At 44.9% G+C, this 17,258-nt stretch overlaps 2 protein-coding genes and 1 long non-coding RNA gene across 11 annotated transcripts in view; 2 read left to right on the top strand and 1 right to left on the bottom strand.

Annotated features, from left to right (window-relative positions):
• Positions 1-16,892, top strand: part of PANX1 (pannexin 1) — a 145,759-nt gene extending 128,867 nt beyond the window's left edge. Inside the window, exon 6 of the transcript XR_014156155.1 lies at positions 16,877-16,892. The gene's annotated coding sequence lies outside the window, so the exon portion shown is untranslated. The remainder of the gene's footprint in view (positions 1-16,876) is intronic.
• Positions 8,598-13,001, bottom strand: LOC309341323. Of its 2 annotated transcripts, XR_014156210.1 has the most exons (3): positions 12,893-13,001; positions 10,348-10,496; positions 8,598-8,875 (listed from the first exon to the last, which is right to left on the bottom strand). It is a non-coding gene; the product is annotated as an uncharacterized lncRNA (long non-coding RNA). The 2 variants fall into 2 exon arrangements; XR_014156211.1 differs by lacking the exon at positions 12,893-13,001 and having other exon boundaries at positions 10,348-10,875.
• PIWIL4 (piwi like RNA-mediated gene silencing 4) overlaps positions 13,247-17,258 on the top strand; it is a 32,923-nt gene continuing 28,911 nt past the window's right edge. Inside the window, exon 1 of one of the 8 annotated variants that reach the window (XM_081860223.1) lies at positions 13,247-13,286. Coding sequence is in view for 2 of the 8 variants with exons in the window: in XM_081860221.1 (XP_081716347.1) it covers positions 16,135-16,233 (99 nt within the window). In the remaining 6 variants the exon portion in view is untranslated. The other 7 variants (XM_081860226.1, XM_081860225.1, XM_081860224.1 and 4 more) reach the window with 7 other exon arrangements.

A 17,258-nucleotide genomic window follows, 5' to 3' on the forward strand; every position in this document is an offset into this window, starting at 1 on the left:
GTGAAAACTATATACAGTATCCCCCGTGCTGGCCCAGGGTGCAACTTCACTACATAACACCCCCAACCCTTCTTGCACCACTACCTGCCCTGTTGTCCCACTGCCTTTGCCCAGATCACTGCAGCCAGAGCGCCCCTGCCTTCACTGCTAATACTGCACTTGTGATGCTGTCACTGCATTATGGCAGTTGCAGTGAGGGAGCCGGTGTCAGCGCGGACTGATAGCAGGGGCAGGAAAGGGGCCCGAATCAGGGGTGGGGCATGGCATTTTCCCTAAAGCAGCAAAACGTCACGGGGGCCCCCCTGAGAAAAAGCCATGCCACCAGGCAGTAGATGCAAATTAGAAATCCAAAGTCCTTCATTCTCTGCTTTTAGCAGAAGATTCTGCATGGAATCCATGGAAAAAAGCTTCCGCAGACTCCCACTGAAGCCCTTCAACAAAAAAATGGGTTCTAAAGTGTTTTGCTCCCCCCACTTCTCCAGATGGTGACAGGTTCAGGAGTGCCAGCTTGGCACTGTGACTGTGGGTGCCCAGGGTTGGTGCATGGCCCTGGTGCTGAAATCTGTGGGTGCCCATCCTGTTCATGGGGAATTTTGTGGGTGCTTGGGCACCCAGGGCGTTGGCACCTATGGACAGCTTCCAAGGGTTGGTTTTATTTGAAAACTGAAGGTTTATTGGTGTTTTCCAATATTTGCATTTCTTTGCAAAACAAGTTGCACGTGGCTGGGATCACAGGATTAAACGGGAACAGGGAACAGGATCTGACCAGCTGCTTCCCTCCCTGCAGGCCACCCACCTGCCAGTCTCCTGACATTACAATGATGCCAGGTGACTCAACGTCATAGAACTGAGAGCACAGCCTAAGGACGTTCTTGTTCCTTTGCAGCCATGGCTTGAACTCAAGCCAGGCTGTGCCTCCAAATTCAAGCCACAGATGCAAAGGGACACGTTTGCTTTGCAGCCACCTCTGCAAAGAAATAATTCCATTGTCAGCTGCGTCAACTACGCCCCAGTAGCAACCTCTGCTTTCTCTCACCCAAGTCAAGAGAGTGACTATGTGTCCTACTTGACAGTACCTGTTTGAAAGGCACTTAGAGGAGTCTTCTATTTGAAGTGATGCCTGGACCAAGTTGAGTTTAAGGAATTCCAAGGAGGGGGAGTCAAGGGTCCTGGTGTTTTCCATCTGCAGAGTGTATAGCAGACCATGACACATTAGTGTCAGGAGTGCGTGCAGGAGCCAGGCCCTGTGACCAGTAGGGCTTCGCAGAACTGCAGCCTTCCTAAGTTTGTTCTGGAGAGGCAAGGCACGGCTGCACAGGTGAGGCCGCTTGGTAGCTCACTGCACCTGGTGGCAAGAGCCAGGAAGGGCTATAAGGTCAGTATTTCCTTTCAGCTCTTTGCCACAGCAACACGTTTTCTGCCTTGCTGCGTTTGGCTTCTTGCTTCCTGACCCTCGGACCTGTAATTCCCTGCTTCCTGACTCTCGTTCCTGCTCCCACCCCACCATTTTGCCCCTGGTCCCGACGTCCTCAGCCGGGACTTTGATCGCCCGTAGACCGGACCGTGACAATTAGGCTCTACCTGAGAATTTCCCTGTAAGACACTCCTGTACAACGCAACCCCTAGACTTTGGCGTTAACCCATGTGTAATAGGTTTCCTGATGCGAGCTGTTCCCTCAAATAAGGATTTTCCTTAGCTAAGAATTAAACAATTTTTTTTTAATGGATGTCTGAAACCATGCTGACTGGATTACCTTTCTTTGCTGGCAAAATATTAATATTATAGAATAAGATTAGGATTACAAGATTATGTGGCATCATGATATAGGTATTATTTTTGAAAAATAGCATGGGTTCTAGAAATGATTATGGATTATCAGATTTCTAGCACACAAGCAGTTTTTTTCAGGCAAGAAAACTCTGAATGCAACACCAGCAACTTGCCCTTGTATCTTTTTCTTACACTGCAATATATTATATTTCTAATTTCTCTCTCGGATTGAAATAATTGCACTAGTGCCCCAAGCCCCCCCCCCACTCCATTGACTCTTGTGGGGTTGGCAAACACACACACACCTGCCAGAACAGTGGAGGGGTGGAAGAGAGTGGAGTTTTCTGTGTAATATTTGTCCTTTCTGCAAATATATTTCAAAATGCGCCTTTTAGCACTGCATAATTGGTGACTCTAGAAGTCAACAGGAGAAAGCAAATATCTTATATCTCATGCTAATGAGTATAGGGTATAGGGCAGCATAAAAATTAAATTAATAATAATAATAATAATAATAATAATAATAGATACTCATAAATAGATGGTTAAGGTTTTCTAGTGCACCATTCAGCTGAATAACCAATATTCCACTGGAAGTGTTTGGTAAAGCATGCTATAGAAAATTAAACCCACAGGCTAACTGCATTCGTGCTGATTTACCTGTATCGATTCCTCTAGCTGTGTTCTCCAAAGTATCTTTTGCTAAGAGAGTTGTCTCAACTGCCAAGAGATATCAGATTTCCATCTGATTAAGTGTTTGATGCCAACAATTTGAATGTGTTCATAATTATCTTCCAAATACACCCTGTGAGCTGCAGCTGTAGAATCACCAGTCCCCTTCCTTGGCTGCAAGAAATGCATCCATTCTAACAATCATGGGTAGACTTCAGGCTTCCGGGATCAACTTGGTTCTTGTATATAAACCTGATATCCACTGAGCACAACCAGTGAGGTGCAGAAAGTGGTTATGGGATGGGCACCATGTTGATGAACCAAGGGGCTGATTGGGTATAAGGCAGCACCCTACATTTTGTGCATAAGGGCCCAGTCTTAATCCTCAACATTGCCAGCTGAAATGATCTCAGACAAAAAGGGCCCAGGAAGACTACCTTGTAAATATGTGGGGCAGGGAAGAAGGAAGGAAGGATGGGGGGGGGGGGGAGAAAGACACACACACATTTCCCCCTCTTTGGGATTTTTTATTGAGGGCAGCAGTGAGATTCAATTCCGGGTCTTTGTGGTTCATCATAGCTCACACTCTGAACTCCTACATTTGACTGGGGTTCTTTCCTCTTAAAAATCTGCATCCTGAAGTACCTTACTAGACCTAATGGTGATGTTTCAGCTAAAAGGAAGTTTTTCAAACACTGAGGATCCTTAAAAGTTTATGGTGGGCAGCTGGATTCTCTGTGACAAAAATCAGTTGTGACTTTTTTGATAGCTACGTAGGTAAGGCACAGGACAACAGGCAACTCAAATAGACAGCTGCCCGACCCAACTTCTCCAGAGCCTCTTCACCTGTACCTCTTCCGATAACTGTCATTTCTCCCTCAGCCACCATGTTTTGTGACATCACAAGCAGTCCACAGCCAATAGCATCAGCACAACCTCCCGTGGCCTGACAATTTTGGAGCCACCTCCACAGGGGTTTGCTTATTTCTTACCCAGCACACCTTTCCTGTGTAACGATACCAAGTCAGGTGTGTGATATCCCATTATGAGACTTTGAATAAAAAGATAGAATAGCTACTGCAGGTGGATGTGTTTAGAAAGGCGTTTCTTCAAATGAAATATAAGCTGCCTTGCTTAAGCCCTGCAGTTCTCTTCACTGCTTTCATGGGTGGCCTTGAGGAAACTTCACTGGCTTCAGACATCCATGGGACCACGAATGGGACGGCTACCATATGGCAACATCATCCAGGCACTTCCACTGACTTCTGCCTGGTGACTTTATATGCTAACTTTCATTCAGCCTTCCAGCTTCCACAGGTTCCATCTAATCATGAACATTTCCACACATCCCACCCCATTCGCTCACATACATGTACCATTTCGCCCAGACCATTTTTGAGACCTCCCATTCCCACACACAAGCGTACGCCAGCCAGCTGTTGGTTTCTGCTCTCTTCACTGTGCAGCGAAGTGCTTGTCACAGGACAATGTTTACATTCCACAGTCAGAGTTACTGTTGGGTTTTCCCATGGGAAAGGGAGACTGGATGTGACGTACACTGGTTTCCTGTTTTTCACTGTTCTTTGCAGTTCAGTGTGTGCTTTAGAGGAGAGAGGATGCTTTTCTCTGCTCCGGCAGAGGCAAGATGTTTTCTGTAACATACCAGCTTTGAAATGTAAATAAAGCAATATACAGTATGTAGCACATACTCCTCATCCTTCCGCTGTGCACGGGACGCTGCATATCAACAACATTGGTTATGGGCCCAGAAAAACGCAGTCATCTTAAGAATGGGCTCCAGAAGTCGAATCGGAGTGCCGGCAAAGGATCGGAATGCAGGGGGACAGATCGGAACAGAATCTGCTCTGCGCGTCAAGATGATTGATGAGGTATGTGCTACTGCTCCGGGCAGCCTGCCAGCTTCTAATTAATGGCTTTATGGCTGGACTTTGAACTTTTAAAGCCGTTTGCCGGGCAAAGTTACTATGCGGGGAAATCGAAAGTAACTTTTAAAAGTGCTCTTGGAGTAAAGCAGCTGCAGAAGTGACGCAGCATGGATATAAGGCAGCATAGAGAAAGCACTTTAGAACTTTCCTGTTTTGAACTTGCCTTTGGAATGAAGCAGCACAGACGCAGCTTGTATAAAGCAGCATGATTTAAAGCAGAGATGACGCAGAAGGCTAATGCCAGAGTCATGATGGCTAGCTGCAGAAGGCTGGCTGAGGCAAGTGGGGAATTTGATACCACTGATCAGCCAAATGCTCAACTCACAGTAGCCTGTGATACTGCCATGATTCAGAATCAAGCAGACCGGCGGGGTGCTGGCTGCATGAGCAAGGGGGAGACTTCACAGTCGTCATCCCATAGTGCAGTGGAACCACCAGATGGCGCCAAAGCTTTGAAGGCAGTGAAATGCTACTCGTGTGGACGTCTAGGCCATATGAAGAGGGAATGCAAATATCCCAGGGCCAAGACAGAGCAGCGCAGTGGAAGCTCATCGCGTGGAAGAGGCCAGAGCAAAGGCAAAGGTCCAGTGTCCAGGACAACGCAGCCCAAGGCAATGGTCTCACGCTTCACTCCAAAAGTTGCAGAGGTCCAGAAGACGTCTAGATCTTTCTTCGTTGTTGATTCAGCGGCAACGCACCACATGTGCAACGATAAGCGACTGTTCGTGTCTTTTACACCGCAGGAAGGTGCGATTCACCAAGCGGATGACCACACAATCCCCAGTAAAGGCTACGGAACTGTTGTTCTTCACAGTTTGGACTTATCGATACAGAATGTGCTTTATGTGCCGGATGCCAAACATAATCTGCTCAGCGTTGGACAGCTGAATGAGCGGAATATTGACATTTCCTTTAAGAACAAAAGGTGCATCATCACAAAGAAAAATGATTATGTATTGTATGCTGAATATGTTGATCGTTTGTATGTTTTGTATTATGATGATGTTGTGCAGGATGACACTTGTTGCATTGCAGGTACTAACAAAAGTTTGCATACAGAATGTATTCATGATTTTCACAGGAAATTTGGTCATTTGCATTTTGAGGCAGTATCTAAGATGCCTGCCTTGGTTGAAGGTATGACTATTAAACCCTGCAGGTACCACATGAAGTGCAAGGCATGCGCAGCAAACAAGGTAAAAATGGCTGCGAAAGGTAAGGTGTCTAGTAGGCAAGCTACAGAACCATACCAAATTGTTCATGCTGATTTGGTTGGACCACTAGCGCCCTCTTTGGGAGGAAACAGGTACTTCATGGTTCTCATTGATGCATTTTCCAGGTATATTTATGTGTACAATCTCAAGCAGAAATCAGAGGCTTTTCCTAGGTTCAAGGAATTCTGTGCTTGGTTGGAAAATGTGCATGGTAAGAAGGTAAAGACTCTTTTCAGTGATCGCGGGGGAGAATTCACTTCTCAGCAGTTTGAAGCTTTTCTGACTGAGAAAGGAATTCAACACGATTTGTCTAGTCCTCGCTCGCCATGGCAGAATGGACTTGCGGAACGAGCAAATCAGACATTGCTTCAAGGGTTAAAAACCTTGCTGCATGATGCAAATCTTCCAGAGAGTTATTGGGCCGAAGCTCTCTCATGTTTCACTTACAGTTATAATCGCAGGTTATCTTCAGCGATTGGTTGTACCCCGTATGAGAAGATGTTTGGCAAGAAGCCATACATCAAACACATGAAAATTTTTGGTTCTGACATGTGGGTTCACTCACCACAAAACTCCAAGTTAGACAAGCGTGGATTGCATGGTATCTTTCTAGGTTATCAGAAAGGGTCTTACAGAATAATGATGACTGACTCAAAGGCAATTAAGCTCACAAGAAGTGTTGAGTACAATGCCAAGTGGGGGGAGAATGTGGGAATTTTCCAATGTTATCCTGATGACAGTGATGAGACTGAGGATAGTCAAAAGCAACCACAACAACCCACACCCACTGATGAAGGTTCTGATTCTGAGTCTGAAACTGAATCGGGTGATTCAGAGGATTTCAAGAGTGCGAAAGCCTCTATGCGACCCTCTGAAAGCTCTGATCAAGAATTGGAGGAACCATTGTTCACAATAGGCCATTTTTCTCCTAAGAAGGAAGAGGAGAGTGTTGAAGACCTAAGGCTAATTCGCAGATCACAAAGAGCCACAAAAGGCAGACCTCCAAAGAGATTTGCTGATGAGTTTGCTAAGATAGCAGTAACAGCTGTTAAAAGCTCCAAGAAGGTATTTGAACCTTCAAGTTTCCAAGAAATCCAGGATTTGGATTCAAAGGAAGCTGAGCCATGGTTAAATGCAATGAAGGCTGAGCTTGATTCCTTGGAAAGGAACAAAACATGGGACCTAGTTCCAGTAGTTCCAGGAATGAAACTGCTTGGAAGCAAATGGGTCTTCAAAGCGAAGACTGATCAAAATGGCAAGATAGTCAGACACAAAGCCAGATTGGTAGCCAGAGGTTTTGCACAGGTACCAGGTGAAGACTATCACGAGACCTACTCACCCACAGTGAGGTATGAGAGCATTAGGCTTATGCTCAAGCTAGCTGCAGAGGAGAATCTACACATTAGTCACCATGATGTGAATACAGCTTTTCTGTACGGATCTCTAGATGAATCACTTTATATGCTTCCACCTGATGGCGTACAGGTAAAACAGGGATTTGTTTGTGCTCTGAAGAAGTCCCTTTATGGTCTCAAACAAAGTGCAAGGTGTTGGCACACAAAACTCACTGAAGTATTGTTTTCTCTAGGTTTTAAGCAAGGGAAAGCTGATCCATGTGTATTTGTCAAAGAGGAGGGGCAAAAGAAACTGTATTGTTTGTTTTATGTTGATGATCTTTTATTCTTTTGGAAGGATGTCACAATGTACAATAATGCCCTAGCTCAACTGAAAGAGCACTTTGACATGAAAGATCTTGGTGAGGTAAACAACTACCTATCTCTGGAAATAGAGAGAGATCAAGATGGTAACATTCTAGTACACCAGTCACGGAAAATTGCTGATGTGTTAAGCAAACTGAACCTGATGGATGCTAACCCTGTGGACACACCGATGACAACAGGTTATCAGGTAGATGACACTGAAGAAGCATTTTCTGACACTACACTGTACAGAAGTGTGCTAGGCAAGCTAAACTTCATTGCCAGATGTTCAAGACCAGACATTGCTGTTAGCTGTAATTTGCTAAGCAGACAAGTCAACAATCCTACTGTTAAGGATTGGAAAGCTCTGAAACGCATAGCGCGGTATTTGAAAGGCACTATGCATTACAGACTGAGATTTAACAATCAGAAGTCTGGTGGTCTTGAAATATTTGCAGATGCAAGTTTTGGAAGTGACACTACAGACAGGAAAAGTACGTCTGGGGTTTGCTATATGTACAATCAGGGTCTATTTGATTGGTCATGCAAGAAGCAAACAACAGTTAGCTTAAGTACTTGTGAAGCTGAACTGAATGCACTGTCTTATTCACTTAAAGATTGTGAATGGTTGTTACAATTGTGCAAAGACATGAAAATTCCTGTCAAATGTCCAATCCAGGTTTACCAGGACAACAAAGCATGTTTGGCTTTGCTGAATTCTGAAGGTTGTAAGCAAAGCACAAAGCACTTGCAATTGAAGTTGCAACATGCTAGGGAACGTATTCAGAAGGGACTCGTAACGGTGTCCTATATGCCAGGTAATGAAATTCCTGCTGATGTATTGTCCAAGATTGTATCAAGGGATCAACACTGTACCTATGTGCAGAAGTTGGGTTTGTACTGATATTGTACGAACACGCTGCCCAGTGATGTTCACAGAAAGGGGGAGGATGTTGGTTTCTGCTCTCTTCACTGTGCAGCGAAGTGCTTGTCACAGGACAATGTTTACATTCCACAGTCAGAGTTACTGTTGGGTTTTCCCATGGGAAAGGGAGACTGGATGTGACGTACACTGGTTTCCTGTTTTTCACTGTTCTTTGCAGTTCAGTGTGTGCTTTAGAGGAGAGAGGATGCTTTTCTCTGCTCCGGCAGAGGCAAGATGTTTTCTGTAACATACCAGCTTTGAAATGTAAATAAAGCAATATACAGTATGTAGCACATACTCCTCATCCTTCCGCTGTGCACGGGACGCTGCATATCAACAACACCAGCATCCACGATGAACACCAGCAGATACAATCGGTCATAATTTGCTCTCCATTCGTTTATGTTTGTGTCCTGCTTCAGTCCACAAATATCCACCGGCTTCTGTTGACTGGGCTCCGAAGGTGAGTTTCAACCAGCTGACATCCACAAACACCAGCCTTGAAACATCTGCCCGCTTCCAAATGCAAGCTCCACCAGCTTTCACCCGCCAACCCCTGCCAGTTTCCATTAAGTCCATCACTATAGACTTCAGCCAGCTGGATATCGGTAGACTTCAAGCCGCAATCCCACTCAGCAAACTTGCCCCTATAAATAAAGCAGAGATGAAATCGGTACAAGTCAATTCCATGTCTGGGAAGGCTTGCTGCAAAAAAAGCACATTTTTAGCAGGTGTCTTTAAAAGTGTAGGCAGGCACAGAGCTATTACGATTCCCGGAGTTCCCTGGGAAGAGGGACTAATTGTTAAACCACTCTGTAATTCTGTGAGGAGAATAGGGGTCTCCTAACAACTCTCTGCACCCTTAGCAAACTACAGTTCCCATAACTGGGGGGAAGCCATGACAGTGGTATGATACTGCTTTAAATGTGAAGCTGCATCCAGTCTCATTGGATATTCTGTGCAAAGTGAGTTAGGTTGGTGGGCCCTCTGCCGATTTGGGGGCCCTGGCAAATGCCCAACCTCGCCACCCTCTGGAGCAAACCCTGATGCTAGATCAGGGGTCAGCAAACTTTTTCAGCAGGGGGCCGGTCCACTGTCCCTCAGACCTTGTGGGGGGCCGGACTATATTTTGAAAAAATATATATGAATGAATTCCTATGCCCCACAAATAACCCAGAGATGCATTTTAAATAAAAGGACACACTCTACTCATGTAAAAACACGCTGATTCCTAGACTGTCCATGGGCCAGATTTAGAAGGCTATTGGGCCGGATCCGGCCCCCGGGCCTTAGTTTGCCTACCCATGTGCTAGGTAAACAGTTTGGCCTTCAATCTGAGCATTGCTGACAGCCTTGAGTCCCTCAGCCAGAGGAGACCTGGAAGGTCTAAGTATCTTTGGTGGTGAAAGTATCTGGCCGAAAATGAGTTTCATAGTTAGGTGGGAATTTGAACCTTGATCTCTACGATTCAAGTCCTATCTTATCTGCTACCTCATGCTCCAATGTATTCCACCTGCCAGAGACCCCCAACAAAAAAGGCACAAGTTCCTGTGAACCAAGTACCTCCTGAATATTATCAGCACCCAGGCGCAGAAAAGCGATAGTATAGTCCGTATAGTTAAAGCTATGGTTTTCCCAGTAATGATGTATGGAAGTGAGAGCTGGACCATAAAGAAGGCTGATGGCCGAAGAATTGATGCTTTTGAATTAAGGTGCTGGAGGAGACTCTTGAGAGTCCCATGGACTGCAAGAAGATCAAACCTATCCATTCTGAAGGAAATCAGCCCTGAGTGCTCACTGGAAGGACAGATCCTGAAGCTGAGGCTCCAGTACTTTGGCCACCTCATGAGAAGAGAAGACTCCCTGGAAAAGACCCTGATGTTGGGAAAGATGGAGGGCACAAGGAGAAGCGGACGACAGAGGACGAGATGGTTGGATAGTGTTCTCGAAGCTGCTAGCATGAGGCTGACCAAACTGCGGGAGGCAGTGGAAGACAGGAGTGCCTGGCGTGCTCTGGTCCATGGGGTCACGAAGAGTCGGACACGACTAAACAACAACAACAATCAGGCTGAGCATTGTGCCCTCTGACTGCTGGAGCGATGTGCCACGTTATCTTCACCTTGGGAAGATTATTCTCCACGTGTCGCTTTCAGAGGGATGTTCTTGGGTGCCAGCCAATATTCCAGAATCAGGCCTGACGGCATTTCAGTTCATTTGTTCCTCTCACAAATCACACCCACGCGATCTGTTGTGCCCATCTGCTGCCTGCTGGAGTGATCAAGAATAGTCAGATAAATCCACTACATTATAACAGATGCGATAGGAAAATACAAATGCAGCAAAAGAGTGGATGCTTTGTGTTTCAGCTGAATGTGGAAAGTGAACCTCAACTGCACAGTGCCGCTGTTTTAATGAATCACGTATCATCTGTCTGTCTGTCTATCTGCCTATATGGGGTGATATCTAAACCGCAAGCTGCAAACCATAGGAGACAGAGCAGTTACAGCTTGTGGTTAGCCCAAGGGTCGGCCCAAGACATTCTGGCACCCGAGGCAAACCACAAAATGTACACACCCCCCCACCAGGGAAGAAGTGGGTGAGTGAAGATTTGCACTGAAAACAAGGGAGCTCAGCATTGTGCATCAATAAAATGACCCAAGAGGAGGAATCAACCAGCTCTCAGCCTGCTCCAACTGGCCTCTGCAAAGGATCAGTGCCGGATTTACGTATAAGCTAAGCAAGCTATAGCTTGGGGCCCCACTCTCTTGGGGGCCCCCCAAAAAATTAAAGGGAAAAGAAAATGGATGTATATTTCCAAAATATAGGATAAGTTCAACAATTACTTTGATAAAAAAACATATTTTGTTATGTGCAAATGGCTTTAGATACCTATTAGGTACATAAATTACTATATAGCACAGGGGTCAGCAACCTTTTTTCAGCCGTGGTCCAGTCCACCATCCCTCAGACCATGTGGTGCGCCAACTTTTTTTTGGGGGGGGGGAATGAACATATTCCTATGCCCCACAAATAGCCCAGAGATGCATTTTAAATAAAAGCACACATTCTACTTTCTTCGGATGGTTTTATTGATTTAGTATGCTGTAAACCGCTTTGAGATTTTTCTTAAAAATATAAAGCGGTATAGAAATAAAATAAAATAAAATAAAATAAAATAAAATAAAATAAAATAAAATAAAATAAAATAAAATAAAATCTCATGCAAAAACACCAGGCAGGCCCCACAAATAACCCAGAGATGCATTTTAAATAAAAGCACACATTCTACTCATGTAAAAACATGCTGATTCCTGGACCGTCCACATGCCGGATTGAAGTGATTGGGCTGCATCTGGTCCCCAGGCCTTAGGTTGCCTACCCCTGATATAGCATATGTTCAACACAAAAAACAGTGGCAATTTCTTGTTGGCACAGGACAGCTGGACATATAAAGGGCCCCATTACCTTCAGTAGGTTGGGGCCTTATCAAACCTAAATCCTGCCCTGCAAAGGATCTGGATGAATTGTTATCACAACTGTTCCTGTTTATTTTATTGATGCGTTTTCCAGTGGCTGCTTAAAAACACTCTTGCTTAGGCAAGCCTAACCAGACGCATGCAATACGGACATGTGTTTTAAGTTTATCATGGGTTTGTTTTTTGTTTTTTTTGAATTTTTCAAATACTTGGTTTTAATTGTCGTCGTCCCCCCCCCCCGGATTATTTTATCTTTTTTTATTTTTGCAAAATGCTTCAAGGGCTTTTAAAGTGCTTTTAAAAACAAAAACAAAAAATCAAGTCTTATATACATTTTATGGGGGGGAGCCTGCACACACAAAACCCAGATTTTATTTTTGTTTTATTTATTTAACTTCTATACCACTTTATATTTTTAAGAAAAATCTCAAAGTGGTTTACAGCATACTAAATCAATAAAATCTAAATAAAACCATCCGAAGAAAGTCAAATACAGTCATACCTTGGGTTACAGACCTTAGCTGTCAACTTTTCCCTTTTCTTGCGAGGAATCCTATTTGGAATAAGGGAATTTCCCTTTAAAAAAGGGAAATGTTAACAGCTATGTTACAGACCCTTCAGGTTGCGTGTTTTCAGGTTGCACACTGCGCCAAACCCAGAAGTACCGGAATGGGTTACTTCCAGGTTTCAGCGCTTGCACATGCACAGAGGTGCTAAATTGCGCTTTGCGCATAAGCGCCTAATCATGACCTGCGTGTGCGCAGATGCGGCGCTGCAGGTTGCGAACGTGCCTCCCGCACGGATCACATTCACAACCAGAGCGTCCACTGTATAAACAGTCAAAGCAATGTAATTAAAACTAAAATATTATCATAGATTTCAAAATAAAACATCACAAAGGAGGTTAACTACGGAATACATAAAGTTAACAAAAAAAATCTTAAAACATTTCAAAAGAAAACATTGCTAAGTGAAGTCAAATATAAAATGCACATTTAAAACAGCATAACTAACAAGAGAATAAAAGATGATCATAAGCGTGACACTGTTTATGAACTGGATGAACAGACACAGATGAACTGGAGCACAGCAAAAACTGGAGCACGCGTTACTCCCAGCGACGGCCTCGGGCAGAGCAGGAAAAACACAACGCGATTCTTGCGTGCGCTTGTGCTCATTGCAAATTACCTTTTTATCACCCGAGGAAACCATCGGATTGCAAAATAAAATAAAATAAAATAAAATAAAATAAAATAAAATAAAATAAAATAAAATAAAATAAAATAAACTTTCCTCCTGCCCCGTCACCCCTGCATATCCTACCCACAATGTCCAGCAACGGAAAATTAATTTATTCGGAATATACGGGGCACGCTCGCTTCCTCCCCCTCCCCGCACCGCCCCCTGCCGGCAGAAACGGCAAACTGCAACGGCGGGCGAGGAAGAGGAGCAGCACGCCGAGCGAGGGCGTCAACTGCGCGAGGACGCCGGCAGCAGCGCCTCTCTGGCAGCGGTTGGTGGGCGCCACGCGCGCGCGCCCGGCGTTGGCGGGTCGTTGGCGGCCGCGAGGCTTCGCGCCGAGGCACGTGCGCGGGGGGGGGGAGGGGAGCGGGGGTTGCGGGGCGAAGCACCTCCGCTTTCAGTGCGAGGCGGGAAGGGAGGAAAGAGGAGGCTTTGAGCTTCCTCTGCCAAGTGTCACCCCCCCCCCGGGGTCAGTACTGGTTTAAGCAAATGAGAAGAATAAGAATATACCCTCACGTATTTTGTATTAGGGTGGTTGTTTTTTTTGGGGAAAAAAAGCCGTTCATTTAAGGAGAGTTGGGTGCGGCTGCCAAAGGGGCGATTTGAACCCGCGTCTCCTAAACCGTTGCATGGGCTTCCCCCCCAACCCTAATTCAGACTCCCGCCGGCTCCAAGGCTCGGTTTCCCCAAATCTTGGCTTTTTTCCCCAACCCCCACCTTCCGCCATAATCTTTGTTTTCAAGCAGCTAAATTATGGGGTTTTTCTATTTAAAAAACCACCACAATATCCAGACATGTTAATCTGCAATCCCTCAGTCGACTTCGTAATTTATTTATTTTTTGTCTTTTAGTTTTGTTGCTGATGTTGCATTCAGTGTTTTTTAGCTACTTTTGTTATCTATAATGCTGTATTTTATAGGGTCCTGGATGAAGGGCGGTGTAAGAGCATAGTAAATTTTAAGGGACGTGGGTGGCAGGTGGTTAAACCACAGAGCCTAGGACTTGCCGTTCAGAAGGTTGGCGGTTCGAATCCCCGCGACGGGGTGAGCTCCCGTTGCTCGGTCCCTGCTCCTGACAACCTAGCAGTTCGAAAGCATGTCAAAGTGCAAGTAGATACAGTGGTGCCTCGCAAGACGAAATTAATTTGTTCTGCGAGTTTTTTCGTTTAGCGATTTTTTCGTCTTGCGGAGCGCGGATTCCCCGGGTATTAACAGTTTTATGAAAAAGAAAGCAAACTCACAAGACGTTTTCGTCTTGCAAAGCAAGCCCATAGGGAAATTCGTCTTGCGAAGCACCTCGAAAAACGGAAAACCCTTTCGTCTAGCGAGTTTTTCGTCTTGCGAGGCATTCGTCTTGCGGGGCACCACTGTAAATAGGTACCGCTCCGGTGGGAAGGTAAACGGCATTTTCGTGCGCAGCTCTGGTTCGTCAGAAGCGGCTTAGTCATGCTGGCCCCATGACCCGGAAGCTGTCTGTGGACAAACACCGGCTCCCTCGGCCAGTAAAGCGAGATGAGCGCCGCAACCCCAGAGTCGGTCACGACTGGACTTAATGGTCAGGGGTCCCTTTACCTTTTATAATCTCTTTACATGCCCAGCCATTGGGGTGGATGGGGAGAGGGAGATCACATTTCTGTCTCCCCAACATCCATTCCCTGTACAATCCATGGTTGCAATTTCATAAAGATACTGCTCCAGGTATTACTGCCCTTTTCTCCTGCCTTTACTGACTCCAAGCGGATCCAGACATTACCCTTGGTTCTTACCAACCATCCAGACCCATTTTAAACTTTGCAACAACCACTTTCAGTTTGGGATGAGAGAGACTGACTGGCCTAAGGTCATCAAATGAGCTGGATGAAACACTGACAATTTGACCGCTACTATGCTTTGTATATTTTATCTATTTTTAAATTGTATAATATAGTATACTTCTCTGGCTCTATTAGGACATTCTCCTCTAATGTAAAATCTGCCCAAAAATTGGGATCAGTGTGCTCCAGGGTGGATTTGATTTAAGTCAAATTGATTTAAATCACTAGTCAGTAAATCAAATTTTTTAAGGAAAGACATTCCTGCTGGTATAATCTTAATATTTACAACCAGATGAAGGTTTCACTATTGGAGTAATAATTTTTCAGAGTAGTTTTTACCATTATATCAAAAATTACTGATTTGGTTATACTATTAGAAATACATAGACAGATAATTATGAAATTATTGTGAGGTTTAATAAGTTAATGCTACATTTGGACAACTTTTCTGCTGTGCTTTATTGGAAGGAGAAAAATAATCATTTCCTTAATAACAATTTAAACAATTAATTTAACAAAAACAGTAACATTGTAGCATATGTATGGAGAGACCTGTGGCTCGGGCGCGCTGCAGGCCCCTCAGTGGTGACACCCGGGGTGACCTGCCCCTACCGCAGCCCCCTTCCTCCGCCCCTGTGTCTTTTATTTCTAATCCATCATCGCTCATGCCTATTCCTCCATCATTTCTCTTCACTTCCCTTGTACACTTGCATTACACATATTCCAGCTGTGTAGGAACCTCCTGCTACATTTCTCCTCTCCCAATGTCTTGGTTCGTTGTTTTTTTAAAAAAACTATTGAATTTTTTTCCACTGTGCAAATAATGTGAACGAAATGGGGGGGGGCAAAGAAAAAGTGCTTGAAACTGTAGTACAATGCAGTATAGGTAAAGGTAAAGGGACCCCTGACCATTAGGTCCAGTCGTGGCCGACTCTGGGGTTGCGGCGCTCATCTCGCTTTATTGGCCATGGGAGTCGGCGTACAGCTTCCAGGTCATGTGGCCAGCATGACTAAGCCACTTCTGGCGAACCAGAGCAGCGCACGGAAATGCCATTTACCTTCCCGCCATAGCGGTACCTATTTATCTACTTGCACTTTGACGTGCTTTTGAATTGCTAGGTTGGCAGGAGCAGGGACCGAGCAACGGGAGCTTACCCCGTCGGGATTCAAACCGCCAACCTTCTGATCAGCAAGTCCTAGGCTCCGTGGTTTAACCCACAGCGCCACCCGCGTCCCTACATCTAAGGGTATAAATAATGCAACTTTTCCAAGAAGTGTACAATAATTAACAAGTCATAATTGTTATGAATGCATTACAAATATAATATTTTCCCATGCACTATCTGTGTCTAGAAGCAATCCGCTCATATGATGCATGGTGGTACAGTGGACTGGGAACCCAGGAGTGATTATGCCATCTCCTGGAACCCCAGGGGTGGCTGACACATCTCCCTTGCTCTGGCAAGTGAATGAGGTGATAACAAGGCTTTTATGTTTGTGATATGTTTGCATAAAGCAAGGAGAGCAAATACAAATTCATTCATTATTACTGTCATGAAAACACAGTGAATTGCAGTCCCACTGATTCTAAGACAGGATATTATACTGTATTTGTGCAGCTGTTCTTTGCTGTTTTTTACACACATACAACAACAGCAACAGTAATAATAATAATAATAATAATAATAATAATAATAATAATAATAATGGAGAAAGCCCTGCTGCCTGCTTTTTTTGTATTCATCTAGGGGAGCTGTTTTGATGAGCTCCAGCGTTTTAAAATTTACTAGTACGCTACTGCTCCCAGCAAATCCCATGCTGGCGCCTCCTACACATTTTCTTAAAATTGCTTAGAATTGCCAAATGAGAATTTGCAACAATAGGAAAGTGCTACTCAAAAACAGCAAGCACAGGTTAAATTATTTGAATTTGTCTGAATCCACAGCAGGGAGGAGGTCAGTCTTTCAAATAAGGAACATCTGCAAACTCTCAGAACCGTGATTTAAGGGCTGCTGTACACACCATAAAATTCCTGTGCAGAAATAGGGAAGTTTTTTAGCATTGATGTTTTTAGATATGTTGTGAGCCTCTGAAAGTGGCTGGGGAAACCCAGCCAGATGGGCAGGGTATAAATAATAATAATAAATTATTATTATTAGTAGTAGTAGTACTACTACAAATAGGGACGCGGGTGGCGCTGTGGGTAAAACCTCAGCGCCTAGGACTTGCTGATCGTCAGGTCGGCGGTTTGAATCCCCCCGGTGGAGTGCGCTCCCGTCGTTCGGTCCCAGCGCCTGCCAACCTAGCAGTTTGAAAGCACCCCTGGGTGCAAGTAGATAAATAGGGACCGCTTACCAGCGGGAAGGTAAACGGCGTTCCGTGTGCTGCGCTGGCTCACCAGATGCAGCTTGTCACGCTGGCCACGTGACCCGGAAGTGTCTGCGGACAGCGCTGGCTCATGGCCTATAGAGTGAGATGAGCGCACAACCCTAGAGTCTG

Source organism: Podarcis erhardii (genome assembly GCF_964252035.2).
Source record: "Podarcis erhardii genome assembly, chromosome: 4".
In the NCBI taxonomy this organism is placed as follows: domain Eukaryota; kingdom Metazoa; phylum Chordata; class Lepidosauria; order Squamata; family Lacertidae; genus Podarcis; species Podarcis erhardii.